The 15,048-nt window shown below is 39.3% G+C and overlaps 1 protein-coding gene across 1 annotated transcript in view; it reads right to left on the bottom strand.

The window, feature by feature from the left end:
- The window catches only part of LOC104516401 (septin-2), a 32,749-nt gene extending 20,232 nt beyond the window's left edge, over positions 1–12,517 (bottom strand). The window contains exons 1-6 of the mRNA XM_010160710.1: positions 12,463–12,517; positions 11,318–11,417; positions 9,743–9,829; positions 8,977–9,100; positions 4,085–4,219; positions 3,528–3,645 (exon numbers count right to left, since the gene is read on the bottom strand). Coding sequence (XP_010159012.1) covers positions 3,528–3,645; positions 4,085–4,219; positions 8,977–9,100; positions 9,743–9,829; positions 11,318–11,417; positions 12,463–12,489 — 591 coding nt within the window. The 5' untranslated portion in view covers positions 12,490–12,517. The remainder of the gene's footprint in view (positions 1–3,527; positions 3,646–4,084; positions 4,220–8,976; positions 9,101–9,742; positions 9,830–11,317; positions 11,418–12,462) is intronic.
- Positions 12,518–15,048: the final 2,531 nt, after the last annotated feature.

The following is a 15,048-nucleotide window of genomic DNA, read 5'->3' as shown; positions in this document are numbered from 1 at the left end:
CAACAAGGGGTGCTAGAATAATATATTACAGCTGTTAAACCTAGTGCTTTCCTGAAAGGAAAAAGAACTGCAATAAAAACAAACTGTATTTTATGGTCCTAACAATGAAGCAGCATTTTGCTTCTTCAAATCCAAATTTTATTGGCCTCAGAGGATTCTGTGTTCCTAAAGATTAGCCTTCCCATGGGAAATTAAAAAAAAAGTCAAAATATTAGTTCCCCTCTCATGAAGTCATTCTTTTGAGCAGGTTTCCTTAGCAGCCTTGCATGGCACAGCTTGTGAAACTGCCTTGCATTTCTTCCCACTCAAGAGTTTTAAAAAATAACTTTGAATTCCAGAAAGACCAAACAGGAATTACTGCAAGCTGGGTTTCCTTTGCAAGCACCACAAACTGATCGTGCTGCTTCGTCCAAAGCGGCAAAACAAAAACATTTTGCTTTAGATTGATGGCCAAATGGCAGAAACATCTAAAAAAAAAAAAAATCAGACTTCAAGCTGCGTCAGCAAACCAGGATTTTGATTCTTATTCTTGATTAGAGATTCTGTTGGCCAAGACGCCTTGAGTTATAACAATATACAGTAGCTGGACTTTCAAAGCTTTGGAACCACATTATACATTTGACTTAGTATAAACTCAGTCTGTAGAGTGACCTTTGCCAGTAGTACAAAAATAATGAAGACTTGTTTACCTGTTTCCTAACCACTCCCTCCGAATCCAGCACAAGTGCCGTTCATCTCCATGAATTCAGCCAATGCCTAAATGCAGTGTCCATATATGTAAGCCAAGACTGTTTTTAAGACTAAGAATTAAGAACAGCTTCACTGAAACTAGAAAGAACTAGACATGGATTAGCACTGAGTAGAGTCAAGAGAGGTTGCCTTTAAATTAATCTGTTCATCACAGAGCATATATACTGGGATCCATCTCCGTCTTCCAGAAGAAACGTGCATCATAAACCCTCAATCTAACACCACTTACAGAACTGCCCTGAAAAACAAGCAATTCCAAACTCACATTGGAAAACACGTTTGCTTGTGCTATTGCCGTGTTTCAGCTAAATCCAATGTTAACAATACAGAGGTGAAGTCAAACAGCCTGTGTGCTGTGCTATGCCTGACCCGGAGAGAGGGCACCAAGGAGCAGGTAAAAGGAGCACAGAAGAGTCCCAAAACAATTACAGCAAGTATCAAAATCTGGTAGGAATGTGTTTCTCTTCATTTCACCTAAGAACTGCTTTCGTGAAAGATGACTAGAACCTATTTTGAATCAGCTTATTTTATGTGTTTGAACTGACACAGCAGAACATTCAGATTCCCAGTGAACTACACTGCCAAATAATTATTGTTCCACTTAAATACCTGCTTCAAATCTTTAAACATCATTCTGCTACCAAATGCTAAACAAAAAAATAAGTACATATGAAAACTGAGCCTGAAGTACACTCCTGAAAGATCAATTTTGGTCTCTTCATAAAATCTAGCAGCTCTACAAACAATATTACTATCAGATAAAAGTCCTCCACCAAGTCAGTACAGCCACAGAAAGAGAGGTGGTAAAACCTGCCTAAGCAGCCACATTTTTGCCTGGTTATTTCCCTGTGAAAATTCTTTCAGTTTGCCCACAGTACCTGTACTCCTCATAGCACTTGTGGAGAAACAAAATAAAAGCTCAAGAGCCTGAACACAATTTCTCCCACCGATTTAGAGGTGCTTTTTAACTTAATTACTTTTTTTTCCTTCCCCCCTTTCACCTAGTTCATCACAAAGCTGGTCACTTTTGTCTAAATAACTCTCCCATACGTCAGTGAATGTTTGTCTACACTGCAGACAAGGTTCATACAGTCACAAGTGTCCCCACTTTAAACTTCCTCAGATGCACGGGATTTATCCCATTTCTTGGGCAAATTTTCTTACACCACTGAGCTTTATAGAAACACAGCAGCAAGGCCAGCAGTACGTCACCTTGCCAAACGGTAGCTGCTTACATGTCTACACAAAGCACGGTCACACCTTTGATTGTGACACTGGTCCAGCCGAAAAACTCCAAACAAATCCTCTGACTTAGGTTGAGCTCAGCTAATGTGCTATTTTGTAAGAACGATACTATACTATTTTCCCAGTGAAGTAAAGCTGGACTCCATCTTCAAGAAAACAGAAAAATACCCCCACACAAAAGTCCCTGGAATAGAGAACCAATAACCATTCTAAAGGACTACTGGAAGCCAGAGGATCACAAAACATCTGTCATGCTCTCCATTAAAATAAAAAGGTGGTAGTATAAAATGATATGAAGATAGAATATAAAAAAGATTAAGATATAATCTTACCATGCAAAAACGTTTGCATACTCTGCTGCAAAGTACAGACTGCGTTTTACAAGTACTAATTATCTCTATACTACCCAAGGCGCAAGTTATTAAACTGGTAAAACTTCAGAGGCTTTGCAGGGTTCAAATCTGTGAGACTTCACACACGCATGTACCGGGTTTGGGTCAACAGAACATGAAAAATGTTTGTGATGTTAATAAATTTTACTGAAACATCTCTCAGCATGATACAGTCTCACTACCTACCTGTTCCTTTCTTTAACATTCTGAATCGAAAAGGATAAACCAGGAAAGATGGAATATTTACGTTCATTGGTCAGATTATTCTACGATGAGATTAAATGGAAAGTAGATTTGAGGTGAAAGACTTGCAGAACCACATACGTGTACTTGATTCCTGAAGAATTCACTACCATGAATTCTGCCGTATTTGGCAGAGGCTGGCCTGACTTGGAAGGGTTTGGCAAAAATTCAAGATAGGAAGTCAGTCGTCCAGTGCAAAAGATGTATTTTGGTACCACTGCCTGGAAAGCCTTGCTCCACTGCAATGCTGAGTATGTTCCAGTATTTCACATGAACAGATAACCCAGTAGGAAAAACGTATACAAGACAACACATGTTTTTCTGTAACAATGGAGCTAAAAAAAGGATCCTGCTAATATATGAGCCCAAGGCTCCTGTCTCTGTATTAGTGTTTGAGTTTGTGTCATGGGTGCTCTAATTAAGCAAGCTACCAATCACCCCAGCTTAACCACGTTTTGCCACAAAGCACACGGCACGGAGTACGCAAACCAAGCTTCTTTCGGATGAAACTAAACCGAGAGGCACACTCCCGGAACACATCTAATGCTCTCCCACCACGAACGGGCACTCAGTCCCTGGACTAAACGAGAGCTAGTCTGTAACAGCTGCACTACATGCACTTCAGGAGGATCTGAGCCCTCGTTACAAACCGTTTTGCTCAAATCCTGCTCTCCTGGGGTGCACTGCTTGCTGAGACAGCTGAAGCCAAGAATGGCCAGATTCTTAGCAAGTGTAACTGGTAAAGCACGTCAGACTCTGAAGATTTCCCACCTCACAATTCCTGAAGATTAGGTCCTTGGCCAATATCATTCACCCCTCTTCAGTCTGAATTTACTTCATATTTGGCTTTACCACTGTATGGACTGCATGGTTCTCATGATCAAGTGTTAGACCTACTCTTCTCTTCAGCCTCTCTCTCTCCTTCAGCGTCAGCGTGTCGGCCTTGGCAATCACAGGGACAATGTTGACTTTTCCATGAAGAGCCTTCATGAATTCTACATCTAATGGTTTCAGCCTGCCAACAAGTGGGGGAAAAAAGATTTTAAAAAGCTGAGCCTTCTTTTCCTCTTTTTTTAAAGAGACAAAATGTATAAAAAATTTTTTTATTTCAAGTATCCACATAAACGGTATTTCCAGAATAAATTGAGTCAGAGCAATTGCTTATCAGCTTGGCTGTGTAAAGGCTGAATTATAATTACAATTGTTACTGTAAGATAAATTGGATATTGTCAGCTTTCATGTTTCTGGGTAATAAACAACATAATACTGGCTGCTTCAAAACAATAATAAACGCCAAAAGGGACAAAGCAGAGGAGAGCATTAATCCCCAAAGACCATTTTAATTGCACTAGCTAACTGACAGTGTAGGAAGTAACTCAATTAAGTTTAAGTTTCCAGTTCAAGTAACAAGCAGACACAATGTAATGCTCTAAAATACCAGAGCTTTTCCTTACCCATGCCCAAAGGGAGAGATGAAGTAAAAACAGCAGTGGACTCTGTTGTCTATGATGTGGCGCCTGTTTAGACCACTCTCATCATGAAGGTATCTTTCAAACTGGTTGTCAATGTACTGGATAATTGTTTTGAAGCTGTGGTATGGGGCGGGGGGGAAAGAAGAGAAACACATCTTAGATCAGTTTTAAAATAATTACAAGTGAGTTATGAGAAGAACAGAGGGTGAGAATCACACTTTTATTAAGAACATTTCTGTCACAAAAATTCGGCTGCCCAGAATTGTACCTACTACTGAGGAAAAATATTTTGAAAACGCAGAAAGATATTTTCACAGCAACCACCAAGTTTCTATCATGGCTAAAGCTACTTTCAAACGTTACTCTTTCCACTGATAAAAAGTTTCAAGCTCAGAAAAAAAGGCATTCAACGCTGAGACAACACAGACAGGAACAGAACACAGGATTTTTCTGCCTTTTTTTCTGGGGGTAGGGGGTGAGGATTTGTTTTTAAGCCAGCTGACAAATGACACATCCCGGATATCCTCTTGATTTACAACCCTGACCCTAGAGCTAGGTTTCTATAGTTACCTATGAAAATTCTGGTATTCTAGTCTGTTTGAATTAAGTACAAATACATTTGCAAGTCATGCACTAAAGCACCACATGATTTATTAAGCTATTTTTGTTACCTTACAGAATCCTTTTCTGTTGGCAAAGAAAAACAATTCCTACTTAGTTCAAGGCAATTTAAAATATGCCCTGTAAAGACGTAAAGGAACACAAAACTTGACCATACAGATTAATCAGATACAAAAAGAGTAGTGACTAGAGAGAGAAGAAAACACAATGCATTACTAAGAAGATTGTTTTAAGATATTCCAGAGCATGTAGACACCTGCAAACAACATTAATATAAAAGGACACTTTATATTAAGTACTGCAGGGAAGGGGAAATGAACACATTGATGAAGATAAGATTAGGCAGATGATTGTGTGTCATGAACATATCTTAAACTACTTGGGGAAAAACAGAGCAGAAAGCTTAACTTGAAAAATAGTAGTTCTGTTGCTGAGAAAGTGCAAATTTGACCAGAGAAATTTAAGGAAGAAACAGACAGGAAAACACAGAAAAAGAACTAGTAATCTGGAAAATGAACACAGAATGATGGCAAATACTGTGACAGGCAGCGAAATTCAACCTGGGCTACGTGGCTGTAACGAAGATAATGAAAGAAAGTAACAAGAATGATGGAAAAGATCCTGGAGGGAATTTGGCTTTCCAAAGCTAAGTAGGCATTTGGATCTAGGAAGAGTAAATCCATAGTGGAATATATACACACAGGTTTATATGTTTGCAAGATCTGCATCCTTCTAAGTCAAACTACAGAAGACAACACCACAAATATCGAATTTATTGAGTTTTGACCTCAGTGCTGCTCAACTGTTTAAGAAATAGCATCTTAATACCTAAATGTGTTGAAAAAGGACACGTTTTGTGTTCCTGTTGATCCCAGATACTCCCTCTTAGCTGGCGAAAGGTAATGAGACTGAAGACATACAAGTATTAGGACAGAAACCAAGCGCAAACAATGGGAAAGCAACTATTGCACATTTCTCTGGCAATGCAATTAGTTTACGTGCCGTTTTCTAGCTCTAACAGCTATAATTTTCCCTATAAATATGGTGTTAGTGTCCTGTACCTCCTGACTTCCGGGAAACACCTGGCTTATGCCACTGTGCTGTCATTACTTAGGAGATAGCACATCCTGTATTGTAACAGCAAACAACACAACCGTTGCATGTAAGCCCAATGGGGGAAAATGCACAGTATTACCAAGCTGCCAAAAAACACAAGATACAACTTAACATAAGCCAGTAAAAAAAAAAGTTAGCAGCAGCCAGAAAGCAGTTACCAAAGAGCGACCTGCAACACTGCAACCGAGATGAAATGAAGCATATGAGCAGATACCTAACAAGTTAATCCATAACCTGTTTTTGTCAACCATCCTTCTGATGCCAGGTTTGATCCCAAATCTGTGCATGAAGTAACTTTTTTCCCCATCCCTCAGATCCTCTCTTTTCTGTCTGATGAAAGATGTTTAAGATGTGCTTCTCTCCAATCCCAACCTCCTTATGCATGGAAGAGCTGTTCGACGCTTCAAACCTCCCACCATAAAGAATTTTCTATTCTCCAAACACACATCTAAACCCACACCAAGATCATTCCTAGGTGGTTTGACTCCAGAATACAGAACTTCAGCTAGCACTAAAGCTTCACACAGAATCTAAAAGAATTATCACTATGATTAATTGTGGTTAGCATCCACCTTTTCTTACAGCCCATTTTAAGTACAACGGCATTTGGAAAACAAAAAATAATCTACTTTATAGATTTAGCACATTCTTTAGTAACTCATTTTAGTAACTCATTTCCCACTCCAACGCTGGTATTCCTCCAATCCAACAGACCCACTGGACAAACTCCTGACAACATATAATCCTTACGACTGCTTCCTCCCTGAGAGAAAACACATAGAAATTGACCCCAGCTCCCACCCTTGAAAGTCAAACTCTAAAATTAAGCCCTCTCATCAATGACAAAACAGAAACCAGAAGCCCTTAGGAAACCTACTCAGGAGAAAGATATTTGAAACAGGATCAGTGATGGCTGCCTCGTACAGACATCGTGCCAGTTTGCTTTACTTCTGTTCTAAAATAACCTCAGTAAAACTCAGCACCCGGAAAAACAGGTAGTGTGCACAAATTGCTGCTTTCACAAAAATAAAAGTGCTTTATAAAACTTGGATTGAAACCAGCACCATCTACCCGTTAGCCGTAACTGCAGTAAATCCTCCTGAACAAAACCAGAAGTTCAAGAACACAAACTTGCTGCTTCCTCTGCACTAACAAGGAAGGAAGGTAGCTGCACTGGGTTAGTCTTGACTGCAGTCCGAAACAAAGAGTCTGTCCATCCACGTCCCTGCGACATCCTGTAAAGACTAACAGACTGTCAAAATGGCACTCCTCGTGACCCAACGTCTTCGTGTGTGACATAAGAAAGTGCGACTCGAGAATCAAAATTAACTGCATCTTTTTATTTTGTAGTATTGAAGTACTATTTGTTCCCGTGATGTATTTTGATGTTGAAGATTTGTCACAAAAAATGAAGTATAAACCAGTAAATTGTTCTACTGGGTCTGAATCATCATGGAATGACCCTGTTTAGAAAGCCTGCAAAAAGAAGGGAAAAATCTGAACACGTAGGTCTCTAAGAAACATCTTAAACAGAATAAACAAAGGGCACTAGAACACAATCAACAGGAAGTGCGCTACGTAACACAATACACGGGCTGCAGAGCTCTCGGCTCCAGCGGAAGGAAGCTCTAGTCAACAGTGCACAAAATAAGCAAAGCTATGCTGCAGTCCAGAAAGATGCCTTTGTGCTATTCTAAAAGTTCAATTTTTTTCCAACTTAATAAAGTAGGAAAAGTGGGTGAAAAATAAGAACGAAATCCCCCTACAGCTTCACTTTCAAACTTTCATCTATTACTTCACTGCCTTCATTTTTGCTGTGTTTCTACAGTACACCATAGAAAGAACAGAAAAACTATGTCCAGTAACAGTGTTCTTCAGAATGCTCCTCACAGCACAGCATTCTGTCAAGAAAAGATTACAAAATATTCTATTAGCATTACAGAAGTTTACTTTATCAGCTACTATGTCTCCTTCCTGATAAGAACGTTATGTTATTAGCTTTATGCTCCCTTTCTCTGCACTGTGACACTTTGCTTTACAATTACCACCACCAAACATGTCAACAAAAATTAATGGCTAAGCAAAATCCATACTGTTGGCACTTCTTAGGAGATGTCACGTGGAAATGGAAAGCTCAGTTTCTAGTTGTACTGGAACAATTCAAACATCCAAGTGAGCACATTCACGTCTCTCAGCTTTATTTGAAAAAGTCATCACAAGATTGGTTTTCCACAGTTAGACACAGTGCATGACAACGATTATTTGGAAATTACATTTATGAACAAACTTCCTAATTTTAATTTTGTTAGAAACTGCCTGCTTCCTTCATAGCTATTTTCCCATTTCCTCTCTTCACAATCTTTATGCTAAAGCAATTACACATGTTGTCCAGCATACCTGCAGACAACTGTTTCAGCCCTTGAAGATTATCAGTGATATTTAGGCCAAAGAGCACTAAGTAGTAACCCTATGGTTAAAAAAAAAAAAAAAAAAAGCAGTTCTATCCAAATTGCTAGTATTACATATAAAGGACATGGAAACCGGAGGGGCCAGAGACCCAAAGTAAAGAGACAAACAAAAAATTTCCCTCTGCCAGAATTCCGCCCTATCAGAGCCGCTGTGGCGACAAAAAGTTGACTGCAGGCAAAAGGTTTTCCTTACTGGAGGAAAGGCCATTCATTTTGAGGGAGAATCGCAGACAGCCTAGAGAACACTAATAACCAAACCTTTTCAAAACATAAAAAAGTGGTTAGAAGATGGAAACAGGAAGCTGTACAAAGTGATACAGTTTTACAGGAAATGTGAGATTTAGGCAACAAAAAAATATAAGAGAAACTTGAATTGAAGGCTCACACAAACTAAACAATCATGTCACTGATGGCATGAAGAGGAGCACCCAGAATGCAAAAGTGCTTAGAAAACTGTGCTTAACTGCAAGGATTCAGAAAAGACCCTCTACCATGAATTCAAGATGCAGTCCATAATGTTAATAATAATGAACCTGTTGCTTCCTTTGGTGAGCTAAGTGTTACCCAAAGACCACCAGCTAAATCGTTTCAGTTCAGAGAGACAGACACACTAGAGCAGTGTTTGTGTAAGAGAGAACTCCATCAACAAAGCAGTATTTGCACACATACCAGTCCTGGCTGTTAATGGCATCTCCATATCCTGGTGTGTCAACCACTGTTAAACGCAGCTTCACCCCTCGCTCCTCTATCTCTACTGTAGAAGCTTCAATTTGAACTGTTCTCTCTATTTTCTCTAAAATAAAGGAATATTTTTGTTGTTATTATGCCTATCAATTGCTGCAGAAAACCCTACAGGAGAGCGCAATAGAAGTGGATAAGCAATCTGAACTGTATTGTAACCCACATGACATAAAATGTTTTAAAGAAAAAAACAAGCTAGCTAGTCAAAATTTAACACCACATTTTTTTTCATAATAAACAAGAAGCATTGAACTAAAAAAAAAAGGGGGGGGGGATTTACTTATAATATTATGCAAAAATAAAATTGTAATATTCAGAGGTATGCTAGATTCTTTGTCAAATTATATTTACACCTCTAACCATGGTTTAAGGCATTAAAAGCAAAAAGCATTAAAGGAAATGGGGATTAGGGTAAAACTACGTTTATGGATACTGACACCTACAAGGTATGGGGGGTTGGTGTTTTTTTTTTAATAACAGCTGATGAAGAAACAACAAAAGCTGAATCTTTGAAAGGATATACAGATGAGTAAATGACAGCTCCAAAAGTATAATTTGGAGGATTACAGTACATCTAGATAGCGAGAAGAAAAGGTCTCATGGGTGAAATTATCATCAGAATGACACAATGTTTACCGAAAGAACATGAAATTTCATAGTTTATGTGCTGGCGGAGCTGCAAAACCACATTTACCTGCAGCTCCAGGAATATAACGTTCTGGATAAAGATCAGTCAGGAACAGGCTGTTAATCAAAGTGGATTTTCCCAAGCCAGACTCACCTACAAATGAAATAATTCGGGTTATTAAGCATATACACCTTTTACTCCAGGCTTTTTAAAGCACCTCCTCTTTCCCCAAGCCCACATTATAGAGGAAAAATAATTTGTTCTTCAGGATCCACCCAAGCTTTGATACAAAAACATCAAAGGTTCAGCAAAGTGCTTTAAAAAAAACACAGGAAAAACAAGCCTGTAGTGTTTTTATAAATGTTGCACGAAAACGGTAAGTTTACTGTAACAGATTTCATAATAAAAGCTGAAAGGTCATGCAGCACTCTGACTATACAGCTAGAGATAGTTAGGTTAGTTCAGGGAAATAACATCTTTTTTCATTTAAATTTACAAAATCAGGAGCTGTAATTCTCCTGTTGAAAATTTCTGATAGCTTTAAGTTTGTCCTAAGGTAGAAATTGAGCCTGGAACACTGTTAGGAGGGAGAATGAGTAGGGCAATCCCAAACTATAACTTATAATTAGATACATATATCCTGGGAAACATGAAACAGAAAATCATTACAAAATTATTCAAAATTCACCTGAGAAGTTCCATAATTCTGGAACTTCAGGTCATACAAATTTTGTCCTATGTCACAGTAATACTGTTAAACCTGGAAATGCAATTATTAAATCTGCATTTCAGAGGCACTTTTTTCCTAACCCAAGGAATCAAAGGAGTCAGCATTTAGAACAATTGTCCACGTTATTTTAGATGCTAACAATCTAATCTTAGAGATGGAAAAGTTATCTGTATTTATGATCACAAACTATGTGAAATAACAAACTCTACACTTACCACAAATTACTATTTATTTTACAGATATTGCTCAACCCTCCATCACCAAATGATCCCAAACAGTACTACAGAGCGCAGAGAATAAAAGGAGTTATGTATCCCATCTTCCCATTTTTCAGTAACACATAATTCCAAGATAACTGCTATGAAAAGGTGACAGTACTTTGGACTCCCTCTGCACTTGTGGAATGTTAAACTGATTCAGTGCAAGTATAATTCAACATGTCACTTAAAACACCCTGTGCCTAAAGGACCTTCTATCAGACTCCTACAGGTGCTCATTCATGCAACAGGCACATTAAAAGTTTAGTTATCCAGAGTCAGTCAGCACGGAACAGCAGAAAACACAATAGCACCACCATTTCAACATCGAGGTAATTCTCCATGTGCACTCAGGCCTTCAGCTGGGGAAATGGGAGCCAAAGAAAGATTAAGCCACTATCCCTACCATCTGATGATGAGTCAGGAACATAAGAATGTCCTGTTGGCTCAAAGTCATCATCTTTAATCACTACAAATACTCCCTCCTATCACACATGACAAAATAGTAGGAGAATTAATTAGAGAGTGTATAGAGGTTCAAAGCTTTTCCTTCTGTTTAGCAGTCAATTACTAAGTAGGAAGACAGATATGTCTATGTAAAAAAACCTTCTGTTGTTCCGTAACAGTTAAAAATCCTTAAAACTAGTCACTTACCAACCACCATCAGCGTGAATTCAAAGCCCTTCTTCACAGATTTCCTGTGAACCTGGTTGGGCAGATTAGCGAATCCCACATAGCCTGCTGAGTCGGAAAACTGACAAGAAAACAAAGTAGAGTGTAAATGAGCTCTCCTTTCCCCTACAAAGTTGAGACAGAGTTCAGTTGATTGGAAAAAAAATAGAGAATGAAACAATTTTTTGCTGCTGTAGCACGGCAGACCTTGAAACAGGCCCATTTACCAAGCAGAGTGATGCAAATACTAATCTGTAAGTACTCTGGGCTACACATGAACGAAAGCCTCTCCTTGAATGAAAAAAACCAAACCTGCAAGCTTGCAAGAACACACTATTATTAATCTTAAACTGTAAACATAGCTAAAAATCCCAAAGATTTTAAGATACAGGTCAAAAGTACTCGTTCAAATTTGGTGTCTGCTGCTCCTATCTTCTATAAAAATAAATAAAGCATACATGTAGAAAAACAAGAACATTGTATAGTAATGCAGAGATTACCAAGACACAATCACACAGAGATCTATCTTCTTGTTCAGCTGTTCACCTATCTTCACCGTGTTTAACTTCTAACACAAAAGCAGGAAAAAGAAACATGCCTGAAAAACTTATCAAAGCGATTTGGGCTATAAAAAGGGCAGTGTGCTTCACCATCTGTTATCAACTGACTGAAAACCTAACAGGAGCCTAAACAAGAGCTGCAGCCACTTGATTTAGGGCCCTATGAGCTAGCTGGAACCAAATGCTTTATTCACAGAAGAGTTTATGGTGAGAACAGGTTTTACACAATGCCATGCCTCCAGTGGGGCAGGGGAGGGCACAGCGGAAATCACTGAAAAGGCAATTAACTAGTTATTTACCAACAATCCTTTTAAAACCCACCCAGATGGACAAGAACATCAGACATGAAGGTTTGTCAAATGACATTTCCTTCAGCAAAGGCACCATTCGAAATGTGTAAGCAAACCTGAGCATCTGGCAAACATCCGAAAGCCTATCACTATAACCACGTGCAAGCTCTGCTTCTACTGAACTGCTCCTTTTAAGAAACACACCTGAAGCAATAAGCTATCATTTATTCACTATTTTCACAGTATTTTCAGAAGTTGAATAGATCCATCTCTTTACCTTTACTTTTTCACCTGACTGAGACATGCTTCGTCACTCCAAGTTTCAGACACTGGAAAACAAAACCCACAGTGCACATTAGCTGACTTGAAGATCACATTCACGTTTGAACTGTTCAATTGCATATAATAATCACACTTGATTCTAGTAGAATAAATTGTCACATACTCAAAGATCACCAGAATAAACGAGTCATAATTCAAATGGCAACTTCAGTGAAGCTATTCACAGGAAAGAAATTACACAGGATTATCAAAACCAGAATACTTAATCTAAATACTTACATTTTAAAACAAAGATTCCTTTAAAACTCAAAATACTAAAATTCAGTTTTCTTAAAGATCTTTTATTCATCCTGCCTTTAAAAAAAAAGGAAAAAATATCTACAGAAAGCTGATGAGGAGTATGTGTGCTACTCCTGATGAAGTTTTTTAAAGTTCTCTTTGTTTCTGTAATTAGCTAATAAAACCTGAAATTCAAATCTTCTCTGTTCCCAACCTCCTATACAGAATAGCATAAGGAAGTCCTTTTTCCTTCCATTTTTACCCTTTCCACCTATGAATGTCTTTTTTCTTAAAAAGGGTTTACCAACAGATGACTGTAATGTAACTGTTGTCCAAAAAAGTTATATTTATTATCAACCACATACAAAAATTGCCCCAAAACCAGGACACCTATGGGATTTCCAGGCAAAGGTCATAACGTTATTTTCAGTCTCTTCGAAGTACTACCACTGAACATGAACACCACACCAAACACAGCAGAACCTTGGCACTTGGCTAACCCACCCTGGGCGTGAAAATGCACCCCGATCTGAAGGACTATCAAAAAGATTTGTCCTTTAGTTTCAGACACCAGGAACAGCTGGGTTTTGGCAAGCCCTTATCTTTCTACTCAAGGATGTTAGTTGTGCTATAGATTAGTTATCGCAGCAATAGCGAGACCCTTTTATTTAGAGCGGCCACAAAGCACTGGCAGGAAACACAGAAGTGGCGGGAGCACTTCACAGCTTGGTTTGTTGACACCCCAGCTCTTGGCCTGGGAAAGCGGGGAAGTGACCTATGCAGGCACCTGTGTGTTCAGACAGAAATGCTTTCCTGTTGGGGAGCGAGAGTTGTTCTAGCAGGATACAGTCCACTTTTTGACACCAGCAGTTTGATGGTCAAATCCTAGCAGAGGAACGCTGAGCTCTGGACTAAAGGAAGAGTCGAAGTTAGCATAATTGCAACTTGGGAGTTCTAAAGAAAACACGTCTGCAGCTTACATGGCATTTCATGTGCCCGGAAGCAGGCATGTCAAATCCTGGCAGCTGTGTAGGCATCAGCCACACCGTAAGTAAGAAAGTTGGTTTTTTGCCTCTGACTGCTTTTCCCCCATACCCAGTTCATTTCCTTGCTAATGAAAGCCTAATACATCCATTGCCTGGAAAACAGGGAGGTCCTGATCCTAATCATCTTCTGGCAGCCTCTAATTGGATATTCCTCAAAACAGACTGGGAAACATCCCTTAAGAATGATTTGGAAAAAAAACATTTTCCTTTGACCAACATGAAGGGCTCATTCCAGCTCCCAGCCAACCAGCGTTACAGGTCCCCAAAGACAGTCACAGCCTCACCGACACATTACCTTGCTGCTCTGTCCGTGTCCTGTTTCTAGGTTTGGAAACCCTCTGCTGTCACCTTCAGTAGCATAATTCAGAAGTTTAGAAAAGCTAATAAATAGTCACTGTGTGAGTGCTAATGCAGACAGCCCTTCTGGCCCGGTTCTCACAGTAATGCCAGATGAGAAGCCACCCAGAGATGAAGGTGAGAAGGGAGAACAACTCAGATTTACATATGTATGGCAAATTCTCTAATTACTTCTGCTTTAAAACAACACTCTCATCATATCAACTGCAGCGTTACCAACCTACTTGATTAAAAGGCAGGAGAGTCAAAACTGTCAACGGATTATGACACATCTAGTGTCAAAATTAGTCTATCATCTCATAAAAAGCTGAATTTGCAGCGAATCGTTCCTCAAACATAACTTACAAAGCCTGCTTCCTACCAGGCAAACCACATCCACCTTGTGTCTTAAACTGACCAAAAAGCTGCTGTAGCCAAGATGCAGGACAGCTGCTCCGATGACATTATGACTGCAGCGCACGCTTAAAGCCTGCGTACAACAGGCACCCAGTTAGTTATTCCCCGCTGTATTTTGTTAGAACAGAAATATTCTACTTAAAGGTTAGCTGAACAACAAAACAACCCCACAAACCCGCTGTTCCACAACACCTAAATAAGGCACTGAGGCTCAAACGACTCCTCAGGCGTTCAGACTCAACATGTTTTCTTGCAATTCCTAATACTGCCCTCGTGAGGTTTCCTAGAAAATTATTAAACCAACCAGCTTCCCCAGATGACCATGACCTGTCTTCCGGAAGCTTTACCATGTTATTACAGACCAAAACCTTAGAATTAGCAGAGCACCGTACGTTACACCTTCTTACAGCACCCAGTAACCACAGCGCCTACAGCATTGCTGACAAGCAGCAACTTGTCAACGGACCAGGCTACACCGGGCATCGACGACTGCTGAAACCCTC

Source organism: Eurypyga helias, unplaced genomic scaffold, assembly GCF_000690775.1.
Source record: "Eurypyga helias isolate BGI_N326 unplaced genomic scaffold, ASM69077v1 scaffold17611, whole genome shotgun sequence".
Lineage (NCBI taxonomy): Eukaryota > Metazoa > Chordata > Aves > Eurypygiformes > Eurypygidae > Eurypyga > Eurypyga helias.
Note: the sequence above shows the minus strand (reverse complement) of the source record. Positions and strands in the feature narration are given on the sequence as shown.